Source organism: Myotis myotis, unplaced genomic scaffold (genome assembly GCF_014108235.1).
Source record: "Myotis myotis isolate mMyoMyo1 unplaced genomic scaffold, mMyoMyo1.p scaffold_m19_p_1, whole genome shotgun sequence".
Taxonomy (NCBI): Eukaryota; Metazoa; Chordata; class Mammalia; order Chiroptera; family Vespertilionidae; genus Myotis; species Myotis myotis.
The window spans coordinates 203,633,347-203,649,158 of NW_023416313.1; the positions used below are offsets into that span (position 1 = coordinate 203,633,347).

The following is a 15,812-nucleotide window of genomic DNA, read 5'->3' on the forward strand; positions in this document are numbered from 1 at the left end:
TCCTCTTTGTGCTTAGAGTCTAACACAGTGCCTGAGACGTGCGATACATTTAATACTTCTTTGTTTCACTTCATCTAGTGTTTCCCAAAAAGCAGATGAGTAACACTGAGGGCAGGGAAGTGAGTTTTAGGTTTCCACAATCACAGCATTCAACAATTCTGAGTCACGTGGTGAGAAAGTGATTCCCATTTCAGTGATTTTTCTAGCCTGATTAGGTCAGTGAGAAAAATCTGCCTGAGGCTGAGTCCTTCCCCCAACACTTGCCAGTTCCCCTTTTAACAGGAGAACATACCACAGGATTGAGCTTCTTAAGATTATGATGTCTGACTAGAATAGGAGAACATTTTATTTTCATTTCAATTTTCCTACAGTTATCTTCTGTTCATGACAAGTGGTACTATTTTCAACTTATGATAGTGATACAAAGTTTCCTTGAAAATAAATTTATTTATGTAGAAAAATGAGGTAAGCCCTATTTATAATAGCAAAAAAAAAAAAAAAAAAAAGTGTAACTCATCTAAATGTCCCAAAACAGGAGGATGGATAAATAAACTGTGGTATATTCAGATAGTGGAATAATATACAACAGTTCAAATGAATATAAACTTGGGTTGCCCTAACTGGTATGGCTCAGTGGATACAGCAGTGGTTCTCAACCTTCCTAATGCCGCGACCCTTTAATACAGTTCCTCATGTTGTGGTGACCCCCAACCATAAAATTATTTTTGTTGCTACTTCATAACTGCAATTTTGCTACTGTTATGAATCATAATGTAAATATCTGATATGTAGGATGTATTTTCATTGTTACAAATTGAACATAATTAAAGCATAGTGATTAATCACAAAACAATATGTTATGTAAGTATATATGTATTTTCCAATGGTCTTAGGCAACCCTTGTGTAAGGATCATTCAACCCCCAAAGGGGTCGCGACCCACAGGTTGAGAACCGCTGGGATAGAGCATTGGCCTGTGGACTGAAGGGTCCTGGGTTCAATTCCGGCCAAGGGCATGTACCTTGGTTGCGTGCACATCCCCAGTAGGGGGCATGCAGGAGGCAGCTGTTTCTAACTCTCTATCCCTCTCCCTTCCACTCTGTAAAAAAAAATCAATAAAATATATATTTTTTAAAAACTTGGGTTAATTATATTAACATGTTTAAATCTCAAAACTCTTATGAGGAGGGCAGCAACTTGTAGAAGGATAATACAGCATGGCATCACTTATCTATGTTTAAAATTTGCAAAAGAAATTGTTATTTTGTGGATGCATGCATCTGCAGTAATAGTATAAAAACATACATTGGAATCATAAGTACTGATAACTTTAGGGTAGAGATGGAGGCAAATATATAGAAGAAATGTCAACTAAAAAAATCAGAAGCAAACTGTGCCAAAATATTAAGGTTTGATAAAGCTGGGTTGTGAGTTATATTATATCTAACACCTTTTTGTGTGTTTGTACAAAACTTCATAATATAAAATACTTTAAAATAAATAAAATGCAAAATCCTGTTATTTTAACAGTCTATGAATTTAAAGAAAAATAATAGAGCAAGAGATACAAGGGGGAAATATTATGAAGGCATTATGCCTTGAGGCTAGTTCAAGAAACTCTGAATGTTGAGAGGCAATGGCTTCAAAAATCCCTGTTGCCCTAACCGGTTTGGCTCAGTGGATAGAGCATCAGCCTGCTGACTGAATGGTCCCAGGTTCGATTCCGGTCAAGGGCATGTACCTTGGTTGTGGGCACATCCCCAGTGGGGAGTGTGCAGGAAGTAGCTGATCGATGTCTCTCTCTCATCGATGTTTCTAACTCTCTATCCCTCTTCCCTTCTCTCTGTAAAAAATCAATAATATATATATTTTTTAATTTTTAATTTTAATATATATTTAAATATATTTTATTGATTTTTTACAGAGAGAAGGGGAGAGGGATAGAGAGTTAGAAACATCGATGAAAGAGAGACATCGATCAGCTGGCTCCTGCACACTCCCCATTGGGGATGTGCCCGCAACCAAGGTACATGCCCTTGGCCGGAATCGAACCTGGGACCCTTGAGTCCGCAGGCCGACGCTCTATCCACTGAGCCAAACCGGTTAGGGCAATAAAATATATTTTTTTAAAAATCCCCTGTAAACTGTAAATTTCATTAGTGCAGGAATTGTGTCTGCCCTGCTTTGTTGTGGCAATAAATCCTCACTACATAGCAAGTTCCATGAAGACAAAGGCTGTATTGGCCATTGCTGTATCCCCACCATCCAGCACAGTGCCTGGCATATAGGAGGCCTTCCAAATATTTGTTGAATGAATGAATGAATGAATGAATGAATGATGGATCCCCAGCAGTGGTGATGTTATTCCCATCTTCACCAGCAGGTGGCACTTGATCCTTGGCCCTAAGGTGCCCACAAGAAATTTTGCCAGAGAGGTCAGCCTGGCCAAGAGCCATTAACCAGAATAGACCTGGGTAGAGAAAGCCCATTAACAAGACTGCCACTCAACAAACCCCACCCCCCAGCTGACTTGGAGTGGCTGGCTGGAGTGCCAGAGGAACTCACCCTTTATCAAAGCTGCAGAAAATAATCTGGGGAAAGAGCCAAACCCAGCATGTGATATCCTGTATACATCTGCATACAGCAGGTGCCTGTGGGCGGCACCCAGCCCATGTTCTTATACACCTGTGCACATCTGTGCACGGCCTTATTGCGGTGACAATCTGCTTTGCTCATTACCACCTCATTTCATGACTTCTAATCGTCTTACCCTCCCACCCCTACCCTCTGCTACCCCACTTTCCTCCTAACCCTCACCCAAATGCCTATAGTATAAGCTCCTCCATGATCTGGCCTAACCTATGCTCCCAGCCTCACCCCATGGCTCCATGGCAGTTCTGCCTCTAGGCCAATGCCAACAGTGAGGAGCCCTTGTCCTTGGGCAGTGCTACACCTCTAGGCCCCACTCCTGCCACCTCCCCCACACGCTGCCCATTGAGCACCAGACTCCAGCTCACAGGGCCTCCTTGACCTCTGAGCTCTGCAGCCACAACTGTTCCATTCCTTTACACTTAACATGAAGCTTCTGATACTAGAAAGCGCACTCACTGGTACATAGCTGTTCCTTTCTCCAACTGATGATAAGTAATTGAGTTGCTCTCCCAGCAGGAACAATGCCTTTTTCTCTGGAACCCATCCCCTATTCCATGCTCCCCACACTTGCTTTTAGGAAGCATGTATTCACTTGCGCAGATCAGGAAAGGAAAAAAAAACAAAACAACTGAAACACGTTAGGTGCTTCATTAACCATCGTTGACTGATTCTGTGTAAGTGACTTGGCAGTCATGGGTCTACTGTCCGCCTGCTTTAAGCTTGGCCTTCCATGGGCAGCAGGAGTTCATTCACTCATTCAACAGGTACTTAATGAGCACCACATATACCCAGCTCTCTTCTAGGCGATGGCAACATGGCGATGAACAAAACAAAGCCTGTTTTCATAGAACTGACATTGGCATGAAACACAAACAGATACATAATATGTCACCTGGGAATACGTGCTATGAAGAAACATAAAGCAGGGTGAGGGGAGAGAGAGGGGGGCAGGAGTAGAGCGGAGATCTGAAAGAAGTCCTGCTGAAATGTGGGAGAGGAGTGTGCAGCCAAGGAAAACAGCCAGTGCAAAGGCCCTCAGAAAGTCCTGGGCATAGAACTGGGGGTGCAAGCCCTTCCTGCTGTGCACCACGACTAAACCAACTGGTCCATCGGACCCAGGCCAAAAGGGCTGCCAGGTTTCTTCCCCACCAGCCCTGCATTGCCCAAGGCTTTCTGCCCTCCGTTCTGGGGACACCTGACATACCCAGGCGAGGCCGAGCGCCTGGCAGCCAGGATGACCCCTGACTAAGGAGCCGCCCCTCGGTGTGAGGGCGCCCCCCGGCGGGCAGCGGGTGGTGCCTGGGGAGAGGGGAAAGTGTAAATCTCTGGGTTGGGAAGAACCTTAGCCCTGCAAAGTGACTGAGTCGCGCTGACACTTAGCCGCACAGGCAGACACACAGACCCGTTCCCCCAGGTAACCGCTGTGCCGCAGCCACACCCGGGCGGGTTTCCTACCCAAAGTGTCCCCGAGCCAACGCCCATTCCCGAGTCCGACCGTCCGTGTACCCAGGCCCACCTGCGCCCAACCCTAACATTTGTCCCGGTGCGCAGGTTCCGCTGCCAGCCCCCTGCGCAGAGATGCCTCTGTCCTCACACTCTGGACACCCCCCCGCCCCGCTCCCCCCCATATCCTCCACCCACCTGCGCTCTGTGCCCGCGCAACCTCCCTGGATCTGAAGCCCCCGGAACGCCCACCCTGCTTCTCCTGCCCAGTTCCTTCTCGGACCCCAGCAGCACAGGTTAGCTGAGGGCGGGCCAATGGAGAGGCGCGTTAGGAAAGGATTTAACGTCGGGTCTCGGAGAGCTGGTTCGAAAGAGTGAGGATGGTGTTCCTCTTTCCCCTCCGCTTTTGGAAAGTGGGCCAGACCTCCAGGCCCCGGCTCGGGCCGGTTCCCTGCAGCATGAGGTCAGAGGGACGGAGAGCAGAGCCCGGCGCCCTCTCCTCTTGCCGGCACATCCCTCCAGGAGCGAGCGCACAGCCCCAGCCCGCGTCCCCCAGCCCCCGCGCTTTCTTCCCTAGTGCTCACCCCGTGGGCCGCCCTCGTGGCGGAGTTGGGGGCGCAGCCCGGGGCCGCTGCAGGGTCCCGAAGCGCGGGAGAGCCGAGGCCGCCCTCGCCCGGGGGGCGGGCTGCTGCTGGCCCCAGCGACTGCTCCTCCAGGTCTGCGCAGGTGGCCGGACTCGCGGCGGCGGCTGCGCTCGGGGCGGCCTCCTGGCCTCCGGCTCGGCGGGCCTCCTGGGGCTCCCCCAGCCGGGTTGGGCCGGCTCCGCGGGCGGTGAGCCCGGGCCGGGCGCGTCCTGCTCCCGGAACAGACTGTACACCTTGGCTGCGGCCGCTGCGTGGTGGCTGCCCCCCGGGCGCCAGAGCCGACTCGCGTCCCTGCCCACCGGCTCGACTCGTCCCACCGGGTCCCTCTGAGCACGACCCATGCCCACGAAGAGAGCCAGGGTGAGCGGCAGGAAGCCTCTCCAGGGGTTCCACCGGGTGCGCCCGGGGCAGGGGGCTGGCGCCGGCGGCCTCATGGCGCCGGGGGCCACCGGAGAGCGGGGCGCGCGGGGCGAGTCCGGGGCTGGCAGTCGGTTACCCGGGCCGCCGACGGGCTGTGCTCGGGTCCCCTTCGGAGGCCCGCTTCTCTTCGTCTGGGGGGCCCCGAGGGCTGGGCGGGGGAGCGGCCCGGGGCTGCGCGCCCTGCGCCCGGCGTCCGCGCTGGGTCCCCAGCTAGAAGCGCGCGGCTGCTGCACCTTCGCGCCTTCTCCCTATGGCTGTGGCCTTCCGAAGGGGAACTGGAAGGTTTTTATTTTTGGAAACCTCTCCCTGATTTTTCGTCTCTTTTATCCACACCATGCCCCCTCCTCGGAGGGACAGCTCAGCCCCCTCATTACGGGAGAGGGAGAGAGGAATTCCAGCAACACCCACTTTGGCACCGCGAAGCGAGCGGGCGGCGAGGGGGGTTAACCCATGAGTAGCTGCGGGTGGCTCAGGGCTGACCCGAGGGCTGGTACGGGAGATGCCGCCTGCAGTAACAGCGGCACCGGAGCCACCTCTCTCCTGTCCTGGGCAAGCTGGAGCTGCTGACCTGTCCCGAATTTATCTCCCGCCACTGCCCTCAGAGGCAAACTCTGGGTTGGATGACCAAGGCTGCAGCCTCGAAGGCCTGAAGGAGAACGGGAGAGGTATCAAGAACGGCGAGACAGAATCAGGACCGTAGGGACCGACGTCCGGTCCCTTCGCTTCTCGCCCGGGCCACTGGGGGCGTCCGCCGGGGTGCAGGCTAGAGCTGGGACCACGCGGGAGAGCGCTGGAAGGTCGCCTGGGGAGGCGCGCGCCCTCTAGTGGAGTTGGCCGCATCCTTGGTCAACCTGCAGCTTATAGAGTGACCTGCCGCTGCCAGCCACCTTCGCTCCCTGTTCTGTCCCCTTTCTGTTGAGTCAAGGTCAAGCCCGATGGCAGATCCTAGAAGAAGTGTTCCCTTTTTCACAGAGGATAGACCTGCAAGATCTGGAATAAGCTCATTCAAGAAGACAGCGTGTGTCCAAGAGGGGAATGAAACCCTGGCTTCCTGCCTGGGCTCAGAAGTCCATCCCTCCCTCAGGAATTTCACCCAAGGGGGATTTAATCTGCCTCTGATTGATCTGGTGCTCACATCTTCTTGCGTTGGCAGTGAGGGGACAGGGGTGCAAGAATGCCAATTGCCACCCATCTGAGTACCTCCAACAATCAGCTCATCACTCACACCCCTGGCCCGCTGTCTTAAAGCCTAAAGGCCTGGCAGCCATGACTGCCCTTGGTGCGTTTCTGTAGCCTACTATTGCCTAGAGAGACAGAGCAGTCAGGAGGGCACCAGTTTGCAGCTTCCCACACTACACAAGGGATAGGCACAGTTACTACCTAATGCTGGAATACGCCCTCAACTCCTGACCTTGGCCTACAAAGCCCTGCGTGACTGGCCCCCTATCTGATCTCTCTCACCTCTTGCATTGCAGCTGCATTGGCCTTCTCTCTGCTCCTTGAACAAGACAAGTTAATGCCCACTTCCCTGTTTCTGGAACACTCCTCTCCACAATGTTTACAGGAACTCCGCATCACTTCTCTCAGCTCAAACATCACCTCCTAGAGTGGCCATCCCTGGACCACCTCCCCCCCCCCCCCCCCCCCCCCCCCGCCCAACCTAGAGCAGCCCTCCCATTCCCAAGTCATCACTTTCTAACACATCACCATTTCACTTTCATGGCTCTAGGGACTAGTTGAAATGATCTCATTTATTCCTTTACTTGGATAACTGGCTTATAGGATGGGCTGAACCTGAAGACATCAGGACTTAAGGATAATCAGGAAACAGCTATAGTATTTTTCTCCCCTCATTGCCTTCAGCCATGTTATGGTGAATTTCCTTTCCCCACCCTTAATCTCAGAGTTTTTGGCTTGACCTTCCCTATCAGCCACAAGAATAGTTTCATGTCTATAATTAAGACCAATTTTCCAGGCACTAAAAACTCTGGTCCTGTCCAAATAAAAAAAAAATCCTTATCCAATTTAATCAATCGAGAATCCAATTCAATACTCCTCCCTGCCCCCCCTGGGACTGTCCCCTGGCTCAAGATCCGACAGTGGAGAGAGTGGAGTGTGGTCTGTTTTTCTGACCATCCTTTTTGGTGGTGGCTCCTCCGTGTCAGGGTCAGGGGAGAGGTATTAGAGGAAACATGGCAAAGTCTTATGTGACAGGAGCCCTTAGCTGGCAGGTGCCACATGCTGGCTCTTTCATAGGCACATTTGTGGATTCTTGGGAGGCTCCCTGCAAGACCTCCACCCTGCACGGCTGTAACAAAACACTCTCCGGCCAACCTCTTGCAGGTCCCTGTATCCTCTGCCCTCACGGACTTTCTGTTCCATGCCAATAAACCAATGGTGAGTGGGCTGCTCCTCCCTCTGCCATAGAAGCCACTCCAGACAGGCTCCACAGTCAGAACTCTCCAGACAGACAGTATCCACAAGTCTCTTCATTTGTGTTCATCCCCAAACTCTAAAGACATATGTTGGGTTCTCCCAACAACTTTCTTGTTGTGCTTTGGTACCTCGGGGTGCTTGCAGCTCCCAGCAACTCAGCCAGCATCAGTGGAGGGAGAGTCATGGGGAGTCGTGCTGGTTTCTTCTTCTTGAAGGCCCCCAAATTCTGCAGCTGGTTCTCTTGGAGCCCCCTTTACTTGGTTGGCATTGGGGAGTACCCTCAGGGGAAATCTCAGCCCTGCCTACTAATGCAACAGTTCTCTATCTCAACGCTTTAGAAAAAATAGATTTTTATTGATTTCAGAGAGGAAGTGAGAGGGAGAGATAGAAACATCCATGATGAGAGAGACTCATTGATTAGCTGCCTCCTGCTCGCCCCACACTGGGGGATCAAGCCCTCAACTCTGGCATGTGTAGGAATCGAACCATGACCTCCTGGTTCATACATCGACTCTCAACCACTGAGCCAAGCCAGCCAGGCTCTATGTCAACACTTTTTTCAATCCCTTTCATTCATAGACTGAGGGATATGGCTTGATAGTTGTTGAACTTGTTCTGCTGTTACTAAAATGTGTAGGACTTCTCTTTGGAATGTGAGGATATTTAGTCCTTATTGTTCTACCCTTGTGGCTTCAGCAAAAATTCAAGACCACAGGAAAAATCCTGTTCAACAACTGAAAAAAGTCATTATTGCCTGACTTTCCAAGCCACAATGGTAGCTCTAAAGGAGTTGATATCTTGTCTCCTCAACTCAGCACTGTTTCCCCAGAACCTAGAATAGTGCTTGACTCTAATAAACAGCCAAGAAATATGGTTTCAATGGATGGCTAACTGAATGAATGACAGAATAATCCCATGAAGTAAGGAGGGCTGGTATCATTAGACCCATTTTAAGAGAGAAAAACTGAGTTCCTGGTTGTATTACTGGTCCAAGTTCATGTGCTTACTGCCTTGAGGGATGGCCCTAGGATCTCCTTAAATTCCGGGTCTTGTGTTTTGGGATGAATGCCATCTTGATTCCCAGAATGCTCAGTTCTTTCCCAGAGACATTGCTCCTTCCCTGTTATCCACCCAACTCTTTAGTTCCCGACTCCTTCCCTTCCCCCACTACCTGCCAGTTCCTTCAGGAGCTCTCCTCTTCATCCCTCCGTGCTCACCTCAGATCCCCATGAGCCTCCCAAGGCCAGAAACCTTGGCGTCATCTTCGTCCCTGAGTTATTTTTTCCTCCCGTGTGTCCAAGTCATTATTACTGCTCCGTCTCCTCCGTCTGCACTTCTGGAAGTCTGCCGCCCATTCAGCCTCTCACCGCTTGGCCCCAGCCAAAACCCTCAGGCAGACACACTTCCCACTCCGCTAGGGCGCCCCTCCTACTCCTTGGTGAGTACAAATGGTCCTTGGAAATTCCCCCCTGTTCTCCTAGGAGCCCACAACCTGGTAATCTCCCCTGAAGACTGGCATCTCCTGTTCCTCCCATCCCAGTGCCACCCTTCGGTCCTGTCTCCCACTTACTGCCCATCACTCCTTTCCCTGCAACTATTGGGATCTGTTGATACAACTCTTCAAAATCTCCAATCCCATAAATGCTTGAGGTTTTTCTTTCTTTTTTTAAGCTGCCAAAATTTATAGAGTCTACTAGGGTTCAAGCACTGCATTAAGCATGCTACATAAATTGACCCCTTTAACCAGATAAAGGGGGCATCATGATTTCTGCCTATACAAAGGAGGAAACTGAGGCTGGAAATAGCTACTGCTTTACACAGCTGATAAGTAGCAGATGCAGGATTCATCGGAGCCCAAGCTTTTAAGACTGTACCATCTTGCCTCCCCCTGAGGCTTGTGACTCTGTAACCCTCCTCACATTGAAGTGGTATCTTTTCCCAGCCGCTGTTACCACCTAAGTACCTCGACTGCACATCCCTCCAATACCCTCTTCCCTGCCTGCTAGCCCACAACTCAAGTCCCTGAGGACGTGGAGTTATAAGAACTTTCTGTCCCCCTCTACCCTCCCTGCCCAGTAGGAGAAGAGAGGCTAAATGTTAACAGCATGGCCCCTGACTCACCATGTGTCCCCTCCTTACCCTTGGTCCCAGCTTCCCCCCAGTGAGGCACCGAATGCTGCTAACCCTACTCACCCATCTCTTGGGTCTGGGGAGGGAAATCACCTCTGGAAAGCCCTGCAGAGAGAGTCCCAGGGGCTTGATAAGAGGATTCCAGTGGGGAAAGGATTGCCAGGACATGTAACCACGAGTGGGGATGCTGGACACCCAGGGCACCCTAATTGCTTTCCCATGTCTTGCTGGAATAATGCTGGCAGCCAGAAAGCTACCAGAACCTGAACTAATTTGATAAACAAGGACCAAAAGCAAGGACCACATTTCTGCTCCCTTTGCTGAGACCCAGACTCCCAACAGAATTCCAGGGATTTTTTCCTCCTTGGAAGTGACTGGACCTCCAGCCCTGAATTCCTCTCCCCAGGAGAGCTTGTTCCCCTGCTCGGAACAAATAACACATTTCCTGGTTAATCAGTGGGCAGAACAGCCGAAAAGGAAGGTTGATTGGGCCCCAGCTTTCCAGATGGGAGCAGCTCAGGGGCTGGGATGCCCTCGACCAGATACTGGGCAGCTGGGACCCCCACAATGCGCAGCCTCACCTCCAGTTTGGAAGACACAGGCTGTGTGAAGAGGCCCCAGCTCCCTCCTGCACGAGGTTTTCAAGGCCCACGGAGGCTGCCAAGATCACTCCACCTCAGACACCGTGGCCTGGCATCGCCCCCACAACTCACAGCCACCCTGCCCTGGACCGCCGGGGCTGTCTCCTCCCATGAGCATGGATGTTTCTGTCTTCTGCAAACTGAGCTCAGTTCTCAGCTACACTTGGCTTCTATTTTCTTATCTGACGATAGAGATAATGTTGCTCTTCTTGCCACACCACCTTCAGGGCGAAGAAGATAACCAGCCCCATCTACCCTGTGACGGGAGGGGATCAATCACTGCTACTCCATTTGCCAGTGGGTATTTCTCGAGCGCTTAAAACGTACCAGGCACTGCGCTTCGTGTTTTGCAGACATTTTCTCATTTAGTCCTCACAATAGTCTTGTGAAGGAGGTAGCCGGTGAGGAAATGAAGGCTCAGAGAGGTAAAAATGACTGCTCCCAATTGCAAAGCTAGTAAGTGGCTACACTCGGATTCCCCCCTGGTTTGTCTGGCTCCAGACACGAAGCCGATGCCAGCGTCTCGAGGAGCCTTTCTGTGGAAATGCGGCTCCGGCTGCCATTCTCTGAAATAGACGCATCCCAGCTGTTCGTGGTGTGGCCAGGGGTGCTGGGGGCCACATAGAACTGCTGTCATGAGTTGGCCCACCAAGCACATCTCACCGCCCCCCACCCCCACCCCCCGCACCTATTTACAGCTAGGGGTCTACTTTGGGTCAAGGGCAGACAAAGGTCATCATGGTGAGTTTTCGTGAATCTGACTCGCACTCACCAAGGAGAAGGAAAGAAGTCCAGTTTGCCCCACATCAAATCGTTTTCGGTTGCTGAGAAAGGCTCATCTTAACCCTCAGCCTTTCTCTTTGGACGAGAGAAGTGGCGTGAACAAACATCTCTGTGGCCCTGGGTGGTGGGCGTTGTAATCCCATTTCACAAACGCAGAAGGGTGAAGGCTCTTGCTCAAGGTCGTCCAGCTAGGAGTCGAGCCAGTGTTCAACGAAAAAGGCCGACCGGCTGCAAGGTCCGTGCTGTTTTCACTGCAGCGAACTGTACTCGCTCCAGGATGTCCTGCGGTGATGTGAAGTGGGCAGCCCTTCAAGTAGCTGATTTCACTTGTTTCCCTTCATTTCCAGTCCCTGATACAAGGGTGGGCTGATCTGAAAGTTCTGTGCATTTAGCTCAAAGCTCAGACAACATTTCCTACTTACCTGCATGAATTCCTTCAGCCTTTGGCTGAAATGGAATCTTCTAGAACTCCTGGGGCTGCAGCATAACTTCTCCCCAAGTAGAGACCTGAAGGCCTAAGCAGGAAGACAATGTGAGCGAGCAGTCCAGAGACCTCCTTCTCTTAATTCCCCCCAGTAAGACCAGAGCTGCTCGACTGGGCTGGGGGCCGCATGGATGGGATGGGGTCACACATTGTATTATCCTTTCAGAATCTCCAGGGAGAAAGCCTTACGGGTCCAAGGGCTGGGCAGATCTACCCCGAATTCTGGAATGGCAGGCAGGAATTTCAGGACAAGGTGAGCAGGAAGCAACTTTTCTTGGCTGTCATTGGGGTCTCCCAGCCTGTCCCCACCTTGGTTTCCAGCCGGGACACAGTGACAGCCCAATAAATAGAGGTTGTGGGGACAGCAACAGGGGCTGCTATAGGGTTGTTCCTAAATTAAGCTCTTCCAGAGAGGCCTGTCAGCAACTTCCTGCTCTTCATTATCAAGGCAAAGAAAGAGGATGACACCTTCTGCCTCCATCCCCTGACCTCCATTTTCCCTGGGATGAAACAGTGAGATGAGGACACTCAATGAGGTTTGCCCTGCTGCCTCTAGGACCTCAGACCCTTAGGAATAGGCCCAGGCCCTAAAACTCCCCACAACAGGACACAGACACCAGGCTGGTGGGGGCGGGGGTAGGTGCAGCCCGGTCCCAGCCGGTCTGCCATGACTCATTCCTTGTTTCCGTCCACTCTGGTCTGAGCGCCTTGGCCCAGGGGCCTCTGGGAGGCTGTAACACAGGCTGGCCCCTCGCCCATCGGGGCTCAGCAGACAAAAATTAAAGATCTCACTTCTCAGGAACTCACACAGACAGCAGAGGCATGCTCTGTGCTCTGCCTCACCAGACCAGACCTCAGGCCGGAGGAGGATGGAGGCCAAGGGAGGAAGGAAAGGCGTCTCCGCTCCTCCCCCTACTCTGTTCCGCCCACATCCAGTCATGAAGCCCTGCCCCCTACCCACTCCTCCTCAGGTCCGTGCCTGAAGATGGTACTGCTCCCAGCACCTCCTCTGCACCACTTCACTCCTCCCGCCTCTACCTGAAGACAGCCATGACGGAAATAGACTTGAAAGCAACCATCATGCATTTTCTGGCAGCATTTAGGACAGATCATGGCAGGGACCACAGACCCTAGTTGTAGGCCACATGTGTCCCAGGGTCTCCCTCCCTGGTCATGTCCCTTCCCCTCCCAGGACCTCAGTTTCCTCATCCATAGGGAGGATTTTACTAGATGAACTCACATTTGCTGTCAACACTAAGATTCTGATTTGAGGAGCAGACAAGGCAAGGGATGGGTATGGATCCAAAAACTGCAGGAGGGACCTCCCTGAGAGATCAGCCAGCCCATTCTTCAATTTATGGTGAAGGAAACTGAGGCCCAAAGGGCTTGTCCCAGGTCACATGATTGGTTATTGGCAGCAGCAGCACTTGAACCAGAGTCTCCTGACTCCCAGGCCTCTCAACTCTTTCTCTTTCAACTCCCCCAGGAAGCTGGGAGCTATCTGACCCTCTTGGCCAGGGAAGCCACGAGTGACTGTGCGTGTCAGCAGCAGGGCCTCAGAGCCTGGGAACGTCTCTGATGGGGTAGGTGCAAGTGCCAAAGCCGCTGGTGGAGAGGGATGGGGTTGGGGGCCAGGGAGGGTGTATCAGAGATAAGCTGTCAGCATCTCCCTTCTTCCAGTTGGCAAGAAGAAATAGAGAAATGCCCATGATGATTGAGGGGAAACAGTCCCCATTTCTGATTAAGCCATTGGTCCATGAAGTATTGATATCTGTTTCTCTCTCTCTCTCTCTCTCTCTCTCTCTCTCTCTCTCTCTCAGATACACGCACAGTCTCTCTCTCTCTCTCTCTCTCTCTCTCTCTCTCTCTCTCTCTCACACACACACACACACACACACACACACACACACACACACACTGTTCATGCCTGTCTAACCTATGAAACTTGCCACCTACAGCCTTGGTCTCGAGATGTATATTGATATTCTCAGGTGCACTATTTGGTGGGGCCTGGAATTGCTGAGATGCTTCTAAGCCCCTGCCTACCTCCTAATGTTCAGCCTGCTTGGCTGGGAACATGATGCCCTTCATTCCACAAACATTTTATTTTTTGAGCCCTAATATGTGCCAGGCACTGAGGATGGGTGGGATATCCTCACTGCCTGTATGACGATAAGTGCTTCAGTGGAAGGACTAACACAGCCTTTTGGGCTCACTGAAGAACTGCCAACCATGGAGGGTGGGGATTGGCTAGGGAGCATTTCTCAGAGTGTCCTGACTGTCAGTTAAACATTGAAGGCTAAGGGAGCGTTCACTCTGTGTGTGTATGGGGCGGGGGGAGACGGGATGGACATGCCAAGGAGAGGCACTGCATATGCAAAGGCATCGGTGTAAGACAAAGTTGGGTCTATTGGAGGAACAACAAGCAGCTTGGAGAGTTGGAGTTTACATAGGAACAGCGGTTAGGTGAGGGGATAAGGCTGGAAGTGAAGGTTGTGGTCAATTTATGGGGGCCTTAGCTCTAGTCAGTTTATCTTCTCAGAAAGATGGACCTGTTCCCTGCATCCACACCACCATTTGGCCTTGGAGGGGACCGATTATTTATCCAGAATTCTAAAACTCATGTCCTCCGGTCAATAGCAAGGAGGTATTGGGGTTGGGGGCGGGGGAGGGCGGGTTGAGTGCCATCAACCTATCCAAAGCCACGCGATACACTAATCGACATAAAGCCAGTGAGCTTGCCTTGCTTAAAAGCAATCCCCAAGCCCTGCTTCCAACCAGTCTGTTCCTCCGCACATGGCTCCCTTTTTATAGAACTTACTAGAGGCCCGATGCACGAAATTCATGCACGGGGCTCGGCCCTCACAGCCCCGCTTGCCTCGGCTGGCCCTTGCAGCCCTGGCTTCGTCCGGAAGGTCGTCCAGATGGTTGTTCTGCTGTTCAGTCTAATTAGCATATTAGCTCTTTATTATATAGGATGGAGCTGCCGATGTGGCAGATCTGGCCAAGTCTCTGCTGCCATGACCCACCAACCTGACTGTCCCTTCTTTCCCAACCCTTCCCAGGTATCTCCACTGTCTGAATTCCCCACGTGCTCTGGGCCAGGTTCCCCTGGAGACTCAACCCCCGAGTCAAGCTTCTATCTCCAGTTTCCCTCAAACTTGGCCTCAGGTTCCTCTCCAATCCCACAAGCACATGTTGAAGTGTCATAATATGTATATCCAAGTCCACCCACTCTGCTGCCTCCCTCAGAGCTTGGCCCATAGATAGATAAGCCATATGTATTTGACATCAAACAGATAGCCATCATTTATTGAGCACCTCTTTGTCAGGCCATCAGTGTTGCCAAGAAGAATAAGGATTAGTCGCTATCCTCAAGGAACTTCCAGTGTCGTAGGAAAGGCAGCAACACCTATCATAGTAAGTGCTGTGATCGAGATAAGCCCACGGTACAAGGTGAATGCAAGGATAGGCACTCCAGGATGGGAATATGAGACACCTGATCAAGGAAGATCCTAGAGAAGAGGCTATCTGAGTGGGGGTCCGGAAGGCAGGGCCAGTCTCAGCCTGGAGAAGGCGGAAAAGATGGTGAGGAGGAGGTACAGCAATGATTACTAGAGCCAAGTTTGCAAAAATTAAACCCCACCAGGGTCTACCCCATTTCCCTTTTCACTGGGGTCCGATCAGAGAAATTTTACCAGATATTTGAATGATAGTCAGATGAAATTAAAATGATATTCAACATGGCCCAGCAAGCATGGCTCAGTGGTTGAGCATCAACCTATGAACCAGGAAACTGCAGTTCAATTCCAAATCAGGGCATATGCCCAGGTTGTGGGCTCGATCCCCAGTAGGGTGCATGCAGGAGGCAGCTAATCTATGTCTCCCATCATTGATGTTTCCATCTCTCTCTCCCTCTCCCTTCCTCTCTAAAATCAATAAAAACAGATTTTTTTAAAAAGTGATATTTGAAGTGGATTGGCTGGGAAAATGCAGAATGCATAGTAATATAGTTAGATATATGTATAGATGTTTAAACAACAATTCCCCACATTGAAGACTTGGATGGAGCTCATTGAGATCTCCATCATGAGACAGGGCTGGGATCTGTACAAGACTTCTCACAACTTGGACGAAGTCAGAACATTTTTATCAAATTTTCACATGACATGGAACTGGA

The 15,812-nt window shown here is 51.4% G+C and overlaps 1 protein-coding gene and 1 long non-coding RNA gene across 2 annotated transcripts in view; one reads left to right on the forward strand and one right to left on the reverse strand.

Annotated features, from left to right (window-relative positions):
* The window catches only part of LTBP2 (latent transforming growth factor beta binding protein 2), a 95,093-nt gene extending 89,563 nt beyond the window's left edge, over window positions 1–5,530 (reverse strand). Inside the window, exon 1 of the mRNA XM_036312989.1 lies at window positions 4,679–5,530. Coding sequence (XP_036168882.1) covers window positions 4,679–5,172 — 494 coding nt within the window. The 5' untranslated portion in view covers window positions 5,173–5,530. The remainder of the gene's footprint in view (window positions 1–4,678) is intronic.
* On the forward strand, window positions 4,937–15,464 carry LOC118658075. Its single transcript, XR_004968201.1, has 4 exons — window positions 4,937–5,098; window positions 11,799–11,885; window positions 13,119–13,215; window positions 14,698–15,464. It is a non-coding gene; the product is annotated as an uncharacterized LOC118658075 (long non-coding RNA).
* The last annotated feature ends 348 nt before the right edge of the window (window positions 15,465–15,812 follow it).